The sequence below is a fragment of the Pteronotus mesoamericanus genome, unplaced genomic scaffold, assembly GCF_021234165.1.
Source record: "Pteronotus mesoamericanus isolate MK-2021 breed Mesoamerican mustached bat unplaced genomic scaffold, CSHL_Meso_final scaffold_85, whole genome shotgun sequence".
Taxonomy (NCBI): domain Eukaryota; kingdom Metazoa; phylum Chordata; class Mammalia; order Chiroptera; family Mormoopidae; genus Pteronotus; species Pteronotus mesoamericanus.
Genome location: NW_026555329.1, coordinates 25,159,585 through 25,181,908, shown reverse-complemented (window position 1 = coordinate 25,181,908; position 22,324 = coordinate 25,159,585). Strand labels below are relative to the sequence as shown.

The 22,324-nt window shown below is 36.1% G+C and overlaps 1 protein-coding gene across 2 annotated transcripts in view; it reads left to right on the top strand.

Moving 5' to 3' along the window:
• RUNDC3B (RUN domain containing 3B) overlaps window positions 1-22,324 on the top strand; it is a 143,800-nt gene that overhangs the window by 111,509 nt on the left and 9,967 nt on the right. The window contains exons 9-10 of one of the 2 annotated variants that reach the window (XM_054563896.1): window positions 13,018-13,164; window positions 21,497-21,618. In XM_054563896.1, the coding sequence (XP_054419871.1) occupies window positions 13,018-13,164; window positions 21,497-21,618 (269 nt within the window). The remainder of the gene's footprint in view (window positions 1-13,017; window positions 13,165-21,496; window positions 21,619-22,324) is intronic. The other variant, XM_054563897.1, reaches the window with a different exon arrangement.

Here is a 22,324-nt window from a genome sequence, read left to right as displayed (position 1 = left end):
TTTATTAGGCTTGTTACTGTTTTTCTTAGTGTTCTAGTAAAAAGTCATCAACTCCCAACCCTATTCTCCCTATAAGGTCAGTTATTGACAGTGTGTTATTGCAGAACACTGTAATGTTTTGTCTCTGTATTATAGCAGAAATGCCTATATTCAGTGTGTTTCTGTCACTTACATTTCTTTTTTTAAAAAAGATTTTACATATTTATTTTTAGAGAGGAGGGGAGGGAGAAATAGAGGGAGGAAAATATAGATATGAGAGAGAAACATCGATTGGTTGCCTCACATATGTGCCCCAACCAGGGACCAAACCAGCAACCAGGCATGTGCCCTAACAGGGAATTGAACCAATGACCTTTTGGTTTGCGGATGATGCCCAAACAACAAGCCACACCATTTATTTTCTTTTCAGTGCTCAAATTGTCCTGTATTTGTCTAATTACTTACATTAATTCTTTTGTCCTTCTGACATGACCCATTTGTCTTTTAGAAGTTCTAAGTTCTCATTAATGTTTCTTTTCAAAGGACACTGTCAAGTGTAGTTCTAAAGTGCAACCAAGATTGAAAACCACTGCTGTTGTAAGAGACTTGGTTAGATTTGGGTTTAAGTTTTAAGGCAAGAATATTTCATATGTAAATAATTTAAAGATTTTGGTTACTTGCCTTCTTTTTAGGCTTCTTCTTTCAAAATGTTTTACTTCAAGTGAAATAATTATAAGGTAATGTAAAGTTAATCTTTATCCCAAGGCTATGTCTAAAATTAACAGAAACAAGAGCATACAGATAAAGAATATTTTTATAGTAACCTGAAGAAGTTAGGGTATTCACAAGCTACATAAGCATTTCCCAATTCTGGAATACTAAATGAAGAAAGAGTAAATTCTCATCACTTCTCTTGGTACTAGTTTGCTTTTGTAATTTTTCTGACATTTACTAATTCATTTGACAAATACTCATCAAGAATGTGTAAAGAGCCAGGCCCTCTTCTAGGTGCCGGTGACTTGGGAATAAATAAAACATAGTCCCTGTCCTTACAGAGCTGACATTAGGTGAAGGGCAGAGACTGAGAGACCAACATTAAACAGCATCTGAGTGGTGCTTCCTCTTCTCAAGTTGTTAAGAGCAACTGGAGGTAGGTAACTCTGTCACTCTAAGAGAGTTCAAGGGTGGAGTATATGCTACACTTTGTATTTCATGGTTTTCCCTTTGTTTGATTTAAGTACTCTCCCTAGCCATTCTGCCATTAGCATAAATGTCTGCATTGCTATAGTCATGATATATTAAATACTTTATATTTAATAAATTATATATAATTATAATTTATTAAATTATAACTTAATAAATAATTTTCATAAAGATTATAGGCTAAGATCTTCTCAATGTTCTGTGTCATAAATAGCACTGGAATACATCCTAAGAATGATAGCACAGAATGTCAGACAGTAAGTGATAAGTGGAAAATAACCAAGGTTTCCTGCAGTAGTGTTAGGCATTTTGCTAGACCCACTGTCAAAACTTACTTCATAGCCATGGTCTTCAAATGTATTGCCCTATAAGAATTTAAAATTGCGTCATATTATGGACCTTTGGGTTTGCTTGGGAATACTTGGGATCAATGACAGTGAATTCTAAGTACCACGGGTTGTGTGTCTTACGTGCATATATCTAGAAGCCAAAAGTGTAGTTTCATCATGAGCATCAGCACAGCCACTGAGGTAAATAAGAAAGAAGCAAAGAAGAAAAGATTACCATCAAGTTTAGAGACACAAGATAATTAAACAAAATGAAATAATATCTTTGAGTTCCCTAAGCACTGCTATCAAAATATAGAGTATGAAATTCTATATCTTTCCAAAGAGATTGTAAGTAACAGTAGACTTGAGCCTAAACTCTGAAAGGAAGGAAAGAGACCAAACTTTGGAAATCTTCTCTTTTTCTCTTTCCTTTAAAATAATAAATGTCATATTCAGGGCTCAAAAGAATGTAGGGCTTCAATTTTGAAGGCAGGGTCCTGTGCATTTGTAGGGAATCTGTTTGGGGACTTTGAGAAGAGATGTGGAAGGAATCATTGGGACAAACCACATTTAAGAGCTAAATGGAGGTAGGAACTTTCACTGACAGAAACCCAGAAGGAACAGCCAGAGAGAGATATAGTGTTGTTATTATTTCACAAGAGAAAAAAAATTATATTAGATTCCCTGAGAGAGAATGTAAAAAAATTACCATTGCCTGGGCTCTACCATCACAGAATCTCATTTCACTGATCTGAGATGACACTTGGGGTATCAATATTTTTAAAATGCTTTCTCAGTTATTTAATTGGATAGTTAGGGTAGAGAACCACTAGACAAAAAGTTTGTTGTGATATTTAGCAAAGAAAGTGATATTTATTCTGTTCTTAACAAAAATTTAATTGCTTTCCTAAATGTTAAACCTACTTAGATATTTTGCTATTTCAAGTAAGAAAGTTGCACTGGAATTTAATTTGCAATAATACTGAGGTAGAGTATATTCTATACTTGCCATCCTACCTTGCCTATTAGTTTATTTTTCAAGGTGCTTCTTAAAATTCTGTGTTGTCCTTTAGATTCAGAAAAGTGGACCATAGCTTTTTTGATAATAATAAAGTTTACTGTTTTATGGTTCAAAGCTTGTTCATTCAACTGACATTTATTGAGCCCCTACTCTATCCTAGCTGCTGGACTTGATGCTAAGAATACAGAAATAAGTTTGTTCTAGTTCCTGCCCTCCCAGGGGACAAAAACATTTATACGAGAAGAGTGGTAAGGTGTCACAGGTGCTATGATGGTCTTGCATTGGATTCAGTTTGAAACAAGGGAGAATGAACTAGTAAGGATTTAAGGAGGTGGTGACAGTTATACTAATTCCTTAAACTGGTCTAGACATTTGGTAGACTAGTATGGGAAGAGATGAGTTTTCCAGGCACTGAAAACAACAAAAGCAAAAACAGAGAGAGATGAAAGATCCAAGAAATGGCTCTGACTGGTGTGGCCCAGTGAGTTGGCCTTTGTCCCATAAACCTAAAGGTGGCAAGTTCAATTCCAGTTTGAGATACTTGCTTATGTTGCAGACCAGGTTTCCAGTTGGGCATGCAAGGGACAACCGGTCCGTGTGTCTCTCTCTCTGCACATAGATACTTCTTTCACTCCCTCCCGCTTCTCCTTTCTCTAAAAATAAATAAATAAAATTTAAAAAAGAGTCCAGCGAATTACTCCTTATTACACTTACATAGAGGGCAAGCATGTATCTAATCACCTGAAACTAATATAATGTTGTATGTCAACTGTAATTGAACAATATAAAAAATATTTTTTTAAAAAACTTAAATCAGGCTTAAATACTGGAAAATGAGAAAGCACTCTCAAAGTGCTTTACCTGTAGGGTTTTTTAATGCAATTGAAGTTAGGTTATCAACTTAAAAATAGGAAAGTTACAACTAGAAGATACATTATTCAAGATTCAACTAACTACAAAGAACATACTTATAATAGAAACACAAAAGATAAAGAGAAAAGAATTGAAACAAATCACTATACAAAGTTATCAAGTAACAAAGGAGGACAGCAAAAAACAGAAGGACAAAACAACTGCCAAATAGACTAAAAAACCCCAAAAAACAAAAATGACAATAGTAAGTCTACACTCATCAGCAATTGCCTTAAATGTAAATGGATTAAAGTCACCCATCAAAAGGAATGAGTGATTGAGTGGGCATAAAAACAAGACCCTTTGATATGCTATCAAACTAACTTCAGAATTTAATGATTCACATACGCTGAATGTGTAGGGATGGATATTAATCCCTTATCAGATGTATCATGGAACATGTTCTCCCATTCAGTGGGTGTCTTTTTATTTTGTTGATGGTTTTCTTTGTTGTACAAATCTTTTTAGTTTGATATAGTACCATCTGTTTATTTCTTTTGTTTCCCTTGCCTTAGGAGATATATCAGAAAAAAATATACTATGATCAATGCCCAAGGTTTTAACTGCCTAAATTTTCTTGTAGTAATTTTTATGGTTTCAGGTCTAACATTTACGTCTTTGATCCATTTGGAATGCGTTCTTGTGTGTGGCATAAGAAAGTTGTGTAGTTTCATTTTTCTGCATGTTCTGTTCAATTTTCTCAACACCATTTATTGAATAAACTATCATCAGCCCATTGTATATGCTTGTTTCCTCTGTCAAATATTAATTGAGTATAAAGGTGTAGGTTTATCTGGGCTCTCTACTCTGTTCCTTTGATCTATGTATCTGTTTTTATGCCAATACCATGCTGTTTTGATTACTATGGCTTTATGGTATAATTTGCTATTAGGTAGCATGATTCCTCCAACTTTGCTGTTTTTCCCCAAGATTGTTGTTGCTATTTTGAGTCTTTTCTGGTTCCCTATAAATTTTGGAAATATTTGTAAAACTCAACACCAAGAAAATAAACAGTCCGATTAAAATATGGGCAAAGGACCTGAATATAGAAACTTCTCCAAAGAAGATGTACAGATGACCAGTACACATGAAAAGTTGCTCAGCATCATTAATCATCAGAGAAATACAACTTCAGACCACCGTGAGATCACCTCACACTGGTCAGAATGCCTATTACTGATAAATCAACAAACAACAAATGCTGGCAAGGATGTGGAGAAAGGGAAACCCTTTTGCACTGTTGGTGGGAATGTAGACTGGTACAGTCACTGTGGAAAGCAGTACGGTGTTACCTCAAAAAATTAAAAATAGAACTACCTTATGACCCAGCAGTTCCACTTCTGAGAATTTATCTGATTAAACCTGAAACACTAATTTGAAAGAACATAGGCACCCCTATATTCATTGCAGCATTATTTACAATTGCCAAGACAGGGAAGCAGCCCAAGTGTCCATTAGTAGTGAATGGATAGAACAGTTATGGTATATTTACACAATGGAATACTACTTGGCCATAAAAAAGAAGAAAATTTTACCATATGAGGCAGCATGGATGGATCTGGAAAACGTTATGCTAAGTGAAATAAGCCGGTCAAAAAAAGACAAATACCATATGATTTCACTTATATATGGAATTTAATGAACAAACTAAACTAACATGCAAAATAGAGACAGACTCATAGATCACACTCTGGAGAGGGTGATTAGGGGGTGGAGGAGTTGATTGAGTAAAAAAGGAAAAAGGATTCATGAACATGGATAACAGGGTGGTGATTGTGGGGTGGGGAGGTGGATTTAAGGAGGATAAATGGTAATGTGAAAAGTGTAATAAATAAAAAATTTAAAAATAAAGTAAAGGGATGGAAAAAGATATTTCATGCAAATGGTGAACAAAAGAGAGCAGGGTACCTATACTTACAGCAGACAAAATAAACTTTAAGTCTAAAACTGTCTCTAGAGGCAAAGAAAAAAAATATATCATTATGTAATGATAAAATGGTCAATTCAACAAGAAGATATAGCAAATATAAATATATACACACTCAACATCAAGACCTAAATATATAAAGCAAATAAGGACAAAAACAACAAAACTGTTAGAACTAATAAATTTGGCAAAGTTGCAGGATACAAAATCAGCATACAAAAATCAATCATGTTTCTATATACAGACAACAAACTATCAAAAAAGGAAATTTTAAAAACATCCTATTCATAATAACAAGAGTAAAATACTTAGGAATACACTTAAGAGGTAAAAGATTTGTACAGTGAAAATTTAAAAATATTGATAGAGGAAATTAAGAAAAATGAAAAGCATCCTATGTTCATGGGTTAGAAGAATTTATATTGTTAAAATAACCCATACTGTGCAAAACAATTTGCAACTTTCAGTGAAATCTCAATCAAAATCCCAATGGCATTTTTCACAGAAAAGAAATAACAGTCCTGACATTTATATGGAACCAAAAGACCCTGAATAGCCAAAACAATTCCAAGAAAGAAGAGCAAAGCGAGGGGTATCGCATTTCCTGATGTCAAAGTATATTATGAATTTACAGTAATCAACACAGTATGGTGCTGATGTTAAAACTGACATATAGACCATTGGAACAGAGTAGAGAACCCAGGAAAAAATCCAGGCATCACAGTCACCTGATCTTTGACAAAGGGACCAAAAACACACCTGAGGACATGATACTGTCTCCAGTAAATGATGCTAGGAAAACTGCATGTCCACATACAGCAGAATGAAATTGGACCACTCCCATACCATTTACAAAAATCAAGTCAAAATGAATTAAAGACTTAAACATAAGACCTGAAACTGTAAAACTACTTAAAGAAAACAAGGGCAAATAGCTTTATGACATTGCTCTGGGCAGGGATTTTTTTTTTTTTTTTTTTTGGATATGATATCAAAAGCACAGGCAACAAGACCAAAAATATAAAAATGGGTGCATCAAACTACAAAGATTCTACACAGCAAAGGACCAATCAAAAGAGCAAAAAGGCACCCTACAGAGTGGGAGAAAATATTTTCCATTTATCTGATAAGGAGTTAATACCCAAAATATATAGGGAACTCTTACAACTCAGTAGGAAAAAATCTAATTACAGTGGGCAAAGGACTTGAATACACAGGTCTCCAAGAAATATATACAAATTACCAACAGGTACCTGAAAAGATGGTCAACTTTACTAATCATTGGGGAAGTACAAATCAAAATCACAATAAGATACCACCTTACACCTGTTAGGATGTCTGTTATCAGAAAGATGATATATAAGTTTTGGCAAGAATGTGGTAAAATGGGAATACTTGTATAGTGTTGGTAGAAATGTACATTACTGTGGCCACTTTGAAAAACAGTATGCAGATTTCTCAAAAAGTTAAAAAATTATTGTATGATCCAGCAATCACACCTCTGGATGTTCTTCCAAAGGAAATGAAATCAGGATCTCAAAGAGATATCCTCACTCTCATGTTAGTGTCAGCGTTCTTCACATTAGCCAAGAGGTAAAAGCAACTTCAGTGTCAGTCAGTTAATGAGTGAATAAAAAAAATGTTTATAAGGACACAGGCACACACATGGCACTATATACATACACAACAGACTGTCTGCAACAGCATGGATAAACCTGGAGGACATTATGCTAAGTAAACAAATGCTGAAAGACAAGTAGTGTTTGATCTCACTTATATGTGGAATCTAAAGTAGTCAAACTCATGAAAGCAGAGAATAAAATAGTTGTTACCAGGGCCAGTGGAGAGTTGGAAATGGGGAGATGTTCAAGGGGGTACAAAGTTTCAGTTATGCAAGATGAAAAAATTCTGGAGAGCTAATGTATAGCAATGTGACTATAGTTATTCAGTAACAATACTATATACTTGAAATTTTCTTTTTTTACATTGTTATATCGATTATGCTATTACAGTTGTCCCAGTTTTTCCACCTTTGCCCCCTCCACCCAGCACCCCCCACTCCCTCAGGCAATCCCCACACCACTGTTCATGTTCACGGGTCATGTGCATAAGTTCTTTGGCTACTCCACTTCCTGTACTGTACTGTACATCCCCATGGCTATTCTGTAACTAACTATTTGTACTTCTTAATCCCCTTATCTCTTCACTCATTCCCCCACATAGCCCTCCCATCTGGCAACCATCAAAATGCTCTCCATATCCATGTTTCTGCCTCTGTTCTTCTTGTTTGCTTCATTTGTTTTTTTAGATTTAATTGTTTAAAGATGTATTTTTTGCCATTTTATTGTCCATAGTTTTGATCTTCTTTTTCTTAAATAAGTCCCTTTAACATTTCATATAATAATGGTTTGGTGATGAGGAACTCCTTTACTTTTTTCTTTTCTAGGAAGCTCTTTATCTGTTCTTCAATTCTAAATGACATCTTTGCTGGATAGAGTAATCTTGGCTATAGGTCCCTGCTTTTGATGACTTTGAATATGTCTTGACAATCCTGTGTAGCCTGCAAAATTTCTTTTGAGAAATCAGCTGATAGTCTTATGGGAACTCCCCTGTAGGTAACTAACTGCTTTTCTTTTGCTGCTTTTATGATTCTCTCTTTATCTTTAACCTTTGGCATTTTAATTATGATGTGTCTTGGAGTGGGCTTTCTTGCATCCATCTTGTTTGGGATTCTCTGTGCTTCCTGGCCTACCAAGTCTATTTTCTTCACCTACTTAGGGAAATTTTCCTTCATTATTTTTTCAGATATATTTCCAGATTCTTGCTGTTTCTCTTCTCCTTCTGGCAGCCCTATGTTGAAAATGTTGGAACCCTTGACGTTGTCTCAGAGGCTGCTTACACTGTCCTTGTTTTGTTTTTGCATTCTTTTTTCATTTTGTGTTCTGATTGGTTGGTTTTTGCTTTCTTATGTTCCAAATCATTGATTTGATTATCAGTTTCATCCACTCTACTGTTGTTTTTCCTGCAAATTGTTTTTTTTTTTAATTAGTGTATTCTTCGTTTCCAACTGGATCTTTTTTATGCTATTGACACCCTCAGTAAGTCCCTTGAGCATCCTTAAGTGAATCCCTTCAGTGTTTTGATCTGCATCTGATAGATTGCTTATCTCCATTTTGTTTAGTTCTTTTTCTGGAGAGTTGATCTATTCTTTCACTTGGGCCTTGTTCCTTTGTATCCTCCTTTCAGCAGCCTGCCTGTGTTTGTTTCTATGTATTAGGTAGAGCTGCTATGACTCCCTGGCTTGGTAGCATGACCTAAAGTAGTAGGTGTCCTGTAGGGCCCAGTAGTGCAGCCCACCATATCACCCAATCTGTGTACTAGAGCTGCACCCTCTATGTGGACTGAGTACACCCTCCTCATATAGTTGAGCCTTGATGGCAGTTGGCAGATCAATGGGAGGAATTTACCCAGACCAGTCAGCTGCAAGCACCAGCTATAACCACTGACCACCAACCTCTGCCCTCTGTGGAGGATCGGCTGTGCAGGGACCGGATGGTGGTACTGTGATGTGACCTGTAGCTGTCCATGTGTGTGCAGGCTCTGGGGTTTCCTGGGTGGTGCAGGCCAAGGTTAGCCTACACATGTGTTTTACCTGGGACCACCCTGCATGAGCTATAAATCAGTTTGAAATAGTTGCTACTTGTGCTGGGCTTGGTGGTTTCCAGGCAAAGCCATACTGTAAATATGCTGGCTCTGCTGCTAGTGCTGGCGTGGGTCCACTTAGCAAGAGGTACAGGGTCCGGGGGTTCATTGAGGCCAGCTGTTGCTTGTTTGAGAGAATTTAGGGAGTTGTGAAGCATGAGCCAAGACCAGCCATTCATATGGAAAAGTCATTGTTAACAGCTTGGGTGGGCCCATAAGTTGGGTGGGACAGAGTTTCAGGGGGTCTCCAGGGTGGGATAAACAGTGTTAGGCAGGTTGATAGAGTGTAAGATAAGGGAACTGCCCGCTGGTTCTGTGGCTCTGGAGGAGTGCTCAGTGAAGGGACAGTGGTTTCTGCCCTTCTGTCTGGGAGCATCCCCCAGCTCCCACCTTAAAGCCAAACACTTCATTTCCTTCCTGTGTGCCAGTGGTGCCTTTCACACTGCTATCCCAGTGCTGGAACTAAGAGGCAGTGAGTCTGAGTAAGTCCATGTGTGGGTTCTTTAAGAGGAACTGCTTGGGACTCCAGAAGTTTCTTCACTGACTCAATCCCCACTGGTTTTTGCAGCCAGAAGTTATAGGGACTTATCTTCTTGCACTGGAATCCTGGGCTGGGGGAGCCTGGTGTGGGGCTGGGACTCCTCACTCCTGGGATATCCCTCCTGAATTTTTATCCACCACATGTGATTGTGGGAGCAGCCAATTTTGCATGTGCGCCCCTCCTACCAGTCTCGATGGATGTGGTTTCTTCAATTCTATAGTTGTCAGACTTCCATTCAATTTGATTTCTGACAGTTCTGAGTAATGGTGGTTCTATAATTTAGTTGTAATTTTCATGTGGTTGTGTGAGGAGGCGAGCCGTGTTTACCTCTGCTGTGACCTTGACTGGAGTCTATACTTGAAGTTCTCTAAGAGGGTAGATCTTAAGTGTTTTCATCACAAAAAAAAAAAAAAAAAAAATGTGCGAGAGGATGTATATGTTAATTAGCTTGAGTGTAGTGATTATTTCACATTGTATACATACATCAAATCATAATGTTGTACAGTTATACCCCAATAAAAACTGGGGGAATAAACAATTGGGTCATGTTTTTTTGTGCTTAAATTCCTGAATAATTCTTACTGAGAATCTGAAGATAATTAGCCGTTAGCAATTTAGAGAGAGGTTCCACAGAAAGTTCTTAAAATTAGCTGTGATAAATATATTATCACTTCTTTCATAGAAAATTAAACAACTTTTCTTCAGTGTATCTTTTTGAGAATTATTACCTTAAAGAGAGAATGTTAAATTTGACTAATACCTATGTTACATAGCTCATACAGAATGATCACATTTTTATATTACTTCAGTAATGTTAGCGTTGGTTAGAATTTTAATTAAAGTTACGTGGTATTTACCACATCCTTTTACCATAAATTTTCATTGATTTTGCACTATAACAGTAACTGTTGAATAATTTACCTATTTTTAAGCTTGGCCAAGTGAGAAAAATATCCTAATTCTCCATATTAACATCAGTTGGGTTATCTTTGAGTGGGTCTTGAATTCTCTAGGTATATTTTGCTTGTTCTAAGGTAAGTTATACAATTCTTTGATGGTAACCAATGCTTAAGCACAAAGGGTATTCATCATATTGATATAAACAACTCATGGAATGGATGGAAGGACTGCAAAAGTAGGTCTGGAAGGAGTTAGGTTGAGCTATTTCAGAGAGTTGGGAAGTAGGAACTTCAGGATGGATCACTTTGCTGCTATATTTTAGTCAGGGCTTCACTACTAGAATGAATAAACTGTTTGTTCATTACTCTCATAAATGGACTCTAGTCAAGATTCAAAACTCAGGGTTGGGATTTCCAACCTAACTTTCGTTTGCAACCTAATTCGTTTGCTTGCCCTCTGCTGCCTGGAGTGGTAAAAAGAAGGGCCTTACCTGAGGACCCTCCAGGAGCTTTTCCTTTTCATAGTGGCGGGGCAAGTCTCCACATTCCTCACAGAGGGTGGGAAACGGATGTGGTGTGGATGAAAACGGTGCCTGTTCAATACACCAAAACCTCTTATCTCCTTTATCAGAGAATCAGGCAGCTTCCCATAGGAAAGAGTAGCATTTGGATTTCTTTGCACAAAGGTCTACAGACAAATACCTAAATTTGTCATTAGGCAGAACTTCTCCATGGGCAAGTTAGTGTGTAAAAACTTTTGTGAAACTTCAGTTTCTGTTTCTATTTTATGTGGTATAAAACTTTTTGCTTTCCAGAAAGAATATATTATAAATTGGCAGTTGTTCAATTGCTCATCATTAACCAAGTTCTACCCATGTCATTTGCTCCCATATGCACATTTGTCTGTCTTGCATTCTGCTCTGAATATATCCTCCAGGAATATTCAGTTTTTCCATCAGAAAATGGCCAGTTACAACGTTGGATTTGGATTTTCCAGTGACATTCACTAGAGACTCTAGAAAGAGGGAATATGTGAAAGAAAAATATATTAAAAGAACCCAAAATAATAGTAGTTTATTAAAGTAGATTCTCTGGCCAGTGAGCCCCATTTCTGCTTTATATAATTTTTCTGTTAATTTTAAAATTTTTCTAATCTTTACTCTTTTCATAGAAAGCAGTGTTAAAGTACTTTAATAGTCCTTTTAAACATTTTCATTTCTTTTCAAGTAAAATGAAATTGTTGCATGTACCTTAAAAGAATATCTTAACGAGATAATTCTCACTGACTTCTACTTATTTAATTTGTAGTATTCCATTCAGAGAGAGAAGCTAGTGTTTTACATCAGGTAATATTTCTTTGTGGACATAGTGGAGCAAAAGTTTTTAAATGCACACAGATATTCTCATGTAGCCTGTTAGAGACATATTAAGTGGGGTTATTTCACTAGAATCATGTTGTGCAGGCTGATTTTCTCACTACAGGATTGTCTTGCTACCACATCACTGATTCTGCCACCCACAACAGGGCTCTCATTGTCGCTGAAAACAGTGGCAAGCACATACTACTTCCTGCTTCTCAGTGGCTGGCTCACCACCTTGGTACACTAACATCAGAGACGCCTGTTGGAGAATGCAGGTGGCCTGGCTGATATTTTAAGGTCTTTTGGAGGTAGAATACGACCTTTGCAAACCAAATTATGCTTTTAAATTATCTTTAACTACCAGTTCAAATGTTGAATTAGTCTTGTGCCAATGATCAGGTGGTTTGTGAAGTTGAAATTTAGGCAAAAGCTAGTTCTTTTGCAAGTTCTTATTAACAAGTAACAGTTCTACAAATACGAAAGGAAGCCATGGGTTGTTACAATGCCTGTATTCTTTAACTGAAATATTTCCAGTGAAATATGTTCAATGCAGTTGTCATTGATTTAATTATTTGCATGAAGATTTATAGGTAGTCACTTCCATCAAAAACAATTCTGGGAACCTCATTAATTCTTTATTTTATGTTGTCCTGCATTCATTTTATTTTTAATTCAATTTAATGTTTTTGTTTACTGAGTTAAATTACTTTCACAGATTGTGAATTTTGAAGCTAGAAAATCATATGTACTTAATCTTTACTGTCCTTCATATCTTAACTGGCATTTGATAATCTGTAACTTTAAAGATAATCACCATTGGTTTCTAGTTAAGATGTAAGATGCAGCTTGAGTCCTTCAGTGTTCTAGTAATATCTCCGTGGAAAAGATAAGAAGTCTAAATTTCACGAGTGATTTGTTGTAGCCAGCAAAAAGAAAAAGAAAAAGAAAGAAAGAAAAAGAAAAACCACATATTGCAGGAAACAAAACAGTCATAGCCCCATCTAACCTTCCTGTAGTTTTGTTCACGGTCTGTCAACATACCATTTTAAAAGACGAATTTTGGGGCCCAAATTGATACCATTAGGTTCCTCTGCCATTGCAGAACAATGAAGACAAAAGCACTCACCATCTTAATGTTCACAGGACTGTGCTAAAGAATAATGATTTAAGATCACGACAAGAGTTAACTGCCCACCTCACCAACCAGTGGCCTTCCCCAGGAGCTCTGGATGTCAATGCTGTTGCCTTGGATACGTTGCTTTACCGAAAACACAATAAACAGTGGTATGAGTAAGTGTAATACTTTTTTTCCAACTAATTACAGATTTAGTTGTGCCAAAAGATGGCTATACACTTTGGTTTCTCAGTTATTATTCTTTCTGAATTCATTATTAGCTTAGAGCAAAAGTGGGATTTAAGACTACTTTGGCTTGGCAAGGTTTGGTTAAGGTAGTGAACTTGTTAATGTTTTGAAACCAAGGCAGCCTGGGGAAGTAAAATGATCTGAGAAATTATTGCACAATATTGTACCAGTTACCTACTTCTGTTCATTTCCAGCCAGTCCCTCAGTTAAGTCTATTAGCTCCTATGTAATGAATCATCTATTTCTGAATTCTGGCTTTGGTGTTTGTATTTGCCTTAGGATTAATTTTCCTGCTAGTTAGAAAACACAAAATTCCATCTCATGAAAACTACAAAGATATATACTTGTTCTTGTGGGTCTGATAGAGTTCTGTTCATTTTCAATAAATCTCATTTTGGGAGGCTCTACAGAAGACCGAGTCACTCCACCTGTGGGCCATAAGGTCCTTTTCTGTTTCTTGGTCCCAGTGTTCAAGGCTGTGTTAGTCAGTCACAGTTTCCTGATGTGGAGAGAGTGGCAAAATCTTAGGTTGTCTTTCTTTAGCAGTCTTCATTTTGGAACTTGTAAATTGTTACATTCTTTAGCCACTTTCCCATCTTGATAAATTTTTTTCAATATCTTTCTTTTCCTGTCTCCAGCTAATTTTCAAATTATTCTCCCTGCTGTCCTTCCATCCCCTTCTGGTGTCTCTCTTCCCTTCCCTCTCTCCCTTTTCTTCCTCCTTCTTTTCCCCTTCTTTCTTCTATTCCAGCGATTTTTCAACCTTTTTCATCTCATGGCACACATAAACTGATTCCTAAAACTGTGGCACACCGAAAAGTATATTGTATTTTTTGCTAATCTGATAAAAATAGGTATAATTTTGATTCATTCACACTGGACAACTATTGTTATGTTGGCTGTTGTCATTATTTTATTTGACAATCTAAGGGAAAAGAGGTCAAGTGTTCTTGACTAAATAGGTATTGCATGTTTTTAAAAATTCTTACGGCACTCTGGTTGAGAATCACTGCTCTATTTTATCCGCCCCCTGCCTCCTTGTAGAGCCCTTGTTTTATAAGTTTCACTGGCAGAGCCACATGCTTCTTTCTGTGATCCTTAGAGTGCCTTTCTCCAGGTAATCAGGGGACAGACATTTCTACAAGGAGTGTTTTAGCACGAACACAATTTCCACCTACTTTACTTAGTGATTTTTTTCCATTTTATCAAAAATAGAACTCAAAATAAATTTGACCTTTTCTTGTTAAAGATTGATTACTAGAGACAAGCAGGAAAAAGTGAGCAGAATATTTTTAGAATAAATCAGTAGAACTCTTTTCAGCGTCTACTAAACCATGCTGCTTAGTATGATTCAAGGTGTCAGCTGAGTCTTTCATGGATTGAGACCAACCTATGTCAAAAAGGTTCTCTTTTTTACCCTTATGAATGTTATAACTAGAATATACCTTACACTGCTGGTACATAATTTTATCATTCAGTAGCATATTTAATTAATGGAAGACCATAATGGAAGAATGAATATTTGTTTATTGTATATCAAATTTATGAATGAAAAATTGAATTTATATAGCAATACTTGGTACATTTATCTTGTCTATATATGAGATGCTCCTGCTTTTTTAACTGCAAAAATCTTACAGCATTAAAGCCTGACAAGTTAGAAGACTAAAAATTGTGTCATTTTATTGCAGTATTCATATTGTCACTTTAGATGGAGGTAAATATTTTAGCCAAAATACATGTATGTACCCCTGCGTGCCTGCATAGCTGCCTATTGAGGAACAAATGAGGAACCTAAGTGGATTATTTATTTGTAGTTTTACTTTTGCATGTAATATTAGTGGCTGGTTTTTACAAAGTACTATAATGGCAACAAAAGTAATTTCAGTCTCAGTGAAACTGCCTGTTCACCTGTTTAGCACGGATCTACATTTTATAGGTACTCCATTAGTTTAAGAAGGGACACCCTTTCCTTCCCAGCATCATCCCTTAATCTGACCTGACGGCAAATGTTGGTATTGCATTTAGATTGCTCTATTGCCAAACCGATATCCCTGAACAAAAAGGATGCAGCTAGGGTATAGTTGTGAGATCACTGGACCTAAAGGTTAAGTCAGGACGTAAAAGTAGCCTCTCCTACTTATTTGATGTGTAACACTAAGCAACACTTCCCCTTCTTACCTTTTGTTTCTGCACATGCAATACTAGGAATAATGTACATTGAAATGGAATTATACATATGTAGTCATAAATTGCCTGGCATTTAATAGCTTCCTAGTACATCTTTAGTTATTTATATGTTATCTTTTTTTTGTTGTTTATACTCTCATATAGCCTTGTATCTTTCATGTTTGGATACACTATACACTCACCCAACATCCCAAGCTCTACTTTCTTAGAGTTTGTAAAACCTCATGCAAAATTAAAATGACTAGCAAATCCCCAATTGTTCTGAATAAATAATTCCAAATTTTTCATGTAAAAATAGAGACTTTAGATTTTTAGAACAGAGTACTACTCTCTAAATCATGTTTGAAACAAATCATAGATTTTCATCAGGATCCAGTTTTTGCACTCCTCAAATTTATAAAATAAGCCGAAGTTCTCGAACTAACTTGATCACAGTTCCTCTTAATTTGACCAATATTTTATGTTTAACAAACATTTATTGAGAACCTACAAATTATGGAGGAGGTAGCCAAAACAACTTTAATAAGAAACCTTTGCTGTCTTGATAATTTAGTGAAAGAAACTAACCATATAATGAATCATTATATTATATTATAATTTTCTGCTAAAAATATGGGATGTCTACAATTATTTGTTTAGGAGCGCTGTAACTTTATTAGCCCAGTTAGCTTTGAGAAGAAAGACAGCATGATGTTTGATTTAATGAATTTTGCAGACTTGTCAACATTTCTCTTTTAAAATAACTTATTTTAAAGTCGACATACAATATTATATTTGTTTCAGGTGTCCAACAGAACCATTAAACATTTACATAATTTATGAAGTAATCCCCCTGATAAGTCTAGTTACCTACCTGAAACCATGTACAGTTCTTATAATATTATTGCCTATATTCCCTATACTGTACTTTACATCCCCATTTGTACTTCTTATTCCCTTCACTTTTTTCACCCATTCTCCCAGCCTCCTCCTATCTGTCAACCATCAGTTTGTTCTCTGTATCTATGAGTTTGTTTCTTTTGTTTGTTCATTTATTTTGTCTCTGTTTTGGATTTCACATGTAATTGAATCATATGGCATCTGTCTTCCCTGTCTGACTTATTTCACCAGCATGGTACCCTCTAGGTCCACCCACGCTGTCACAAATGGCAAGATTTTGTTCTTTTTTGTGGATTAGTAATATTCCATTATATATACGGGGTGGGCAAAAGTAGGTTTGCAGTTGTTCATATGGGAAATAATACAATAACTAAAAATAATAGAAGAACAAACTTCGTGTTTTACATTCTCACAACTGTAAGCCTACTGTTGCACACCATGTATGCACCACATCTTTTTCCATTTGTCTGTTTCTTAAAATGAGCCATTGGTTAACTTGGCTATGCTGTCACCTATTCATGGAAGGATCCCTGTCACAGTAGATTGTAAATTTAATTCCATTTACTATACTTTTTATGAAACTTTAAAAATATCATTTCCAGTTTATTTCTTGATTATTTAGACCTAGGTAGTTATGCTGGATTTTTTATCTTTTATTTCAAACATAGAATATCATGTTAAAAAATTTGAAAGCATTTTAGGCTTACTGTAAAAATCCAACAATAAAGTACATTCCCTTAACACACATGTAAAGCAATTGATTACTTTTGTTTGTTCCTAGTAAGTTCTAGTAAAGTTCCTAGTAAAATTTTAATATTTTTCTTTATCCCTAGCTGATGTGGCTCAGAGGATTGAGCACCAGCCTGCAAACTGAAAGGTTGCTGGTTCCATCCATTCCTGGTTGGCGCCCATGCCTGTGTTGCAGGCCAGCGTGTGAGAGGCAACCAATCAGTCGAGGTTTCTCTCACACATCAACGTTTCTCTTCCTCTGTTTCTCCCTTCCTTTCCCTCTCTCTAAAAATAAATAAATAAAATCTTAAAAATATTTATTTTCTTTGTATGTAAAGTCTAGGCCACATGAGCTTGCTAGATACTGGTTATATAATCTTGTTAGGTTATTGTCTGAACCACTTATTTTCATCCCAAATGATCAAATTCTTTGTCATCATATTTGTATTTTTCTGCTTAAGCTGTTTTAGCCTTCACAATGTATTGCTTCCCAATTTGGCTATTGTTCACAAAATTATTGAGAATTACAATCTACATAAATTTTTCTTAATGATCTCTGATGAAAATATAATCACTTCAGATGTATTAGACACTCGCCTTTCCATGTGTGCCTTTCTAATATTTTTGAAGTAGGAGCCTCTAAAGCACTGAGACTGCAGACATCTTTTACAGTCTGTAAGTTCTGCATTAACCTGACTCACATGCACCCTCTCCTTGAGGCTCCCTTGCACCCTCCCACTGATTTCAGTAGATTAAAACTATTTGGATATTCTGCTATAGGAGATCCTTATTTCGTTCCTTAAATGTATTTCTATGAAAATCAAACCAAGAATAAAAAAGAATAGTGTATTTCTGTTTTCATCCACATTCATGTGCTTCAGTGTATAAAGTGTGTGTGTGTGCGCGTGTGTGTGTACGTGTACGTGTGTGTGGTAGACAGTGTCTCCTGTGCATCACACTCTCTGCTGCCCAGTGACTACCAGGTAATGTAAATTGTGATTGACCTCAGTACACATATTGGACAAATAAGTGGTGTAGATTACCCATATCATTACTTCTGATCACTGGCATAAAGAGTAAGATTGAAGAAAAGTTTACTAGTAAGTAAATTAAGGCCTGTTGCTCAATTTTCTTTTTTAATTTGCCTTTATTAGGTACCCAATTTTTTATACTGAAGTTTATATTTGAGTGATTTTAAAAAGTTTAACTAGTTATATATTGAAGGCAGTAGATTTTATTTTGTCCCAAATGCTCATGACATATAATTCTTTCAAATTTAATTTAAATTATATTTAACAATGTAATGGCATAGATTAAACTATCAACTTTTATGTAGTCAGAATGCATGACTTACTCAGGTTCTTATTTTGGTTAAGTAAGCTATTATTATTTTTAAGATTCTACTCTGAGAAATAGGAATAGATGGTTAATTGGCTTGATGTGTCTTGTGGGTTACCTTTAAATCTTAGTGTGATGTCAATAAGCCTAGAATTCTAACGTAGGATACAGTGGTAACCTTTTAAAGACAATACTCTCATAAACATAGTCTTACCCCATGACCAAAACAGGTGTGTCAGATGGAGCTGCCAGTCGCGTTGGAGAGTGGGTTACAATGTGGAAACCCAACCCATCCTTTGTCATCAGTGAAAGAAGCTGAACTAGCCTTTTCCCAGATGGTGGCTCTGTAGTCAATTCCATGCAAGGAAGATGTTGGGTGGTTCTGTTCTTAACACTTGAAGAATAAGGTGCTTCATTTCTGCTTGGAGTTTTTACTATTACTGCAGCACATGATTGTCTAGCAAATCTCGTTCCTATATTCCTTGGCATTTGGTTAAGTAAAGCCTGTAACTCAAGGATTGTTCATGAAATGTGACAAATTAAAGGGCAGGAAGCTCCCCAGATCCCTTTAGATTTGGAAGTGTGACGTCTCAAAAGCATGTCAGTAGGTCGCGCAGAGGCTCGTTTGGTGTCGACGTAGCAGAGGCCGCCTCACGGGTTTCCTCTCTCGCGTGGGTGACAGTCTTTACGACTGCTCTAAATGTGCGTTCGCAAGCTCTCAGTCTTCACAATATTCAAATGAATTCTACATCCTTTTTGCTTCTGGGTTTTTTTATTTATAAGTATTTCTATATATAAATTTTAAAATTTAATAACATTAGCAAGCTTCCTGTGATGAAAAATTAGTATCAGAAACTCATCTTAACCTGTTCAGTTTTAAAAGAAAGCCTTCTACCTATTAGGCACAGATAAATAATTTGAAACTTATTTATAACTTGCTTTATTAAATCCCTGTGTTCCTGCTTTCCTCCATAGCTAATAAGATTTTAATGGAAACCAAGTGAAATTTTTAGTGATTAGATTTAAATACAGTATAATTTACATTAGGGGTCCCCAACCTCTGGGCCACAGATGGGGTACTGGTCCAGGTGCGCTAGGAACCGGGCTGCACAGCAGGAGGTGAGCGAGAATGTAAGGCGCTTCCGGCATCCTGAAACCCTGCTCCCCTAACCCTCTCTCCCACCCCTCCACCTGCGGGAAAATTGTCTTCCATGAAACCAGTCCCTGATGCCAAAAAGGTTGGGGACTGCTTGCATGTATGGTCTATCTCAGCAAAGAAGGCTGTTTTTTATGAATAGATTCTAACGAAATAGGAAGCCAAATCTTTTCTTCCCTATACCAGAAATGAGATAGCATAGTAGTTAAGGACAGACTTGGACCCAGGCCACCTGGTTCAAATCTAACCTCTTTGTACCCTAATTTCCTCTGTTATAAAGTAGGGATAGTAATAATTCTAACCTTCTAGTGTAGTTGTGAGGATTAAATAATATGTAAAAACTATGTAGAACAGTGCCTAGCATTTGTTAAGCACTGTATCAACGTTGGGTATTGTTTTTTGAAATTACATGCTGTATACTGATATACTTGTTATCTATTATAATTATCCAAAGTTTTCTACCCTAGAACTGCCCATTACTTAAAAATATAATTAAGAACTTTTTTCCTTTACTTTTATTGTTTACATTATTACAGATGTTCCCATTATCCCCCCCCCCCCTTGCCCACCTCCTCCCTGCCCCAGCCCCCCCCCTTCTCTCTGGCCATCACCACACTGTTGTCTGTGTCTATGGGTCATGCATATGTGTTCTCTGGCTGATCCCTTCACCTTCTTTCATCCAGTTCCCCTTGACCTTCTCCCCTCTAACATCTGTCAGTCTGTTCTATGTATCTATACTTCTATTTCTATTTTGTTCATCAGTTTAGTTTACATCATCAACATTTGAAAAGCCATCATGTTACAAAGTGAAAATTCTATTGGCATTGTGAGCTAGAAGTTTTCCATCAGCTCATTCTTCAGCTCATTTCCTCAAGGAAAAAACAATAGACACCTACTGTATATGTCCCCCCCATACTTAATATACATACATTTGATAAATCTGTAAGTCTACTCTTGTGAATGCAAATGATGACTATGTAATAGATCATTTAAATCTTATGTTCATTCCTATAGCATCATAGAATATATGACATTTCAGGGAAATTAGATAAGGTTTGAGTATCTTGGGAAGTAGATGTTGAACCTAAAAAACATGTTCATTTTTCTGGATTATCTATATTTGGAAATAATATTGAATTCTGTTCTCTTACTGGAAATGTCAGTAACATCAAGGCCGCATGCATCTTTGAGTTGGCTTAATCCGACAAAACAAATATGAGTACAGTTCCCTGTCTCCATCCTGTTAAACTTCCCAGCAGTTTTTGATGTAACTGACCACTTCTTTATTTTTGAGTCACTTTTGGTACCTTGTTACTGAGTATTCTGAAGTTACATAATAAACCTTCATTAACTTTCTGTTTATAACTGAGTTTTTCCTTTATTATTATTTTCTGATTTATTTGTTTAATAGAAAATGAGCTCACAATTGCAAATAGACAAGGGAAGGAGGTTAATGATATTGATGGTGTATTAGTACACAAGTATATTATTACCCAACATTTTTAAACTTCTAAATTATAGGAATTTATAATAACTTATTATTATATAATGATCACCAATAAAAATATTGAGGCACTGAAGAATTCTGAAATGCCTCGGAGGTACTAGATTATTATTAAGTTATGTCAATTTTGTTTCTACATCAAGAGTAATCTCTAGATTTTTCTGCTCCTTTGACAACTGATAATATCCCGAAGTTCCTATTTCTTAACCAGCTGGATAATAAAATATTGGTGGGACTTAAATTTGTTCAAAAAATTATTTTCCATATTTCAGTGGATTAAACAGACCACCAGAAAGGGTGGGGGGCAAAGTATAATAGAGATCATAGTGCAGTCATGATAAAGGCAAAGTTTAAGGAAAAAATAACCAGAAATTCAATAAATTGAAGAAAACCAGTAAAGAATATCTCTAGAAGTTATTTTTGTGCAAATTAATTCAAGTAGCATTTTACCCTTGTTTTACAGAAAAAGTTATCAAAGTCTTGACCAGTTATCAGCTGAAGTCAGCCTTTCTCAGACTTCACTGGATCCAGGTCGGTCACAAGAAGGAGATGGGAAACAAGACCCGTTAAATTCAATCAGTGAAGGTAAGGGGAAGAGACCAGTTTGAGAATCACTCTTTCCTACACTATCTATGCTTTGGTTGCAGAGGATTACTGAAGAATAATAATGATATTTCTGTGAAGTATGCTAAGAATTAAGCTGCCATTATGATTAAAAACGGTCTGCTTTTGTTTTTTCCTCATGTGTTTGTGGCTAAACTTCTTGAAAGATTATAATTTTTACCTTGATTTCCTCACTTCCTGTGTACTCTTTCTACCCACTCCAGTTTGGCTTTTGTGTCTCTACCACTTACTGAAATGATTTTTCAAGCTGATTAGCCAGTGCCGTATTGCCAAAGTCAGTTCTCTGTCTTCAGCCTATTAAACTTTTCAGCAGCTTTCAGTATAGCTGACCATGCCTTCATTTTTGAGTCACTTTGGTTCCTTGTTTACCAAGTATTCTGAAAAAACTTGGGGAATAAACATAAAGGAGTTTTATTTTTTCCTCTTACCACTTTCAGCTGTGTTGTATCTCCCCTCTTTCCATTGGGCTGCGGCTTCCTGAACACATCTTGGTGCAATTCCATTAACTCTTCAGGGCGCTTTGAATGATCACATCTTAGTTTCTAAGACTCAACCTATTTGTTTTTAAACTTCAATAGCTTAGTTGGTTCAAAGTTCTTTTCTTTCCTACCCCTAGCATAGGCTACAACTGTGAATGTAGATAGCCCTTGGCGTTGGACAAGTGGCG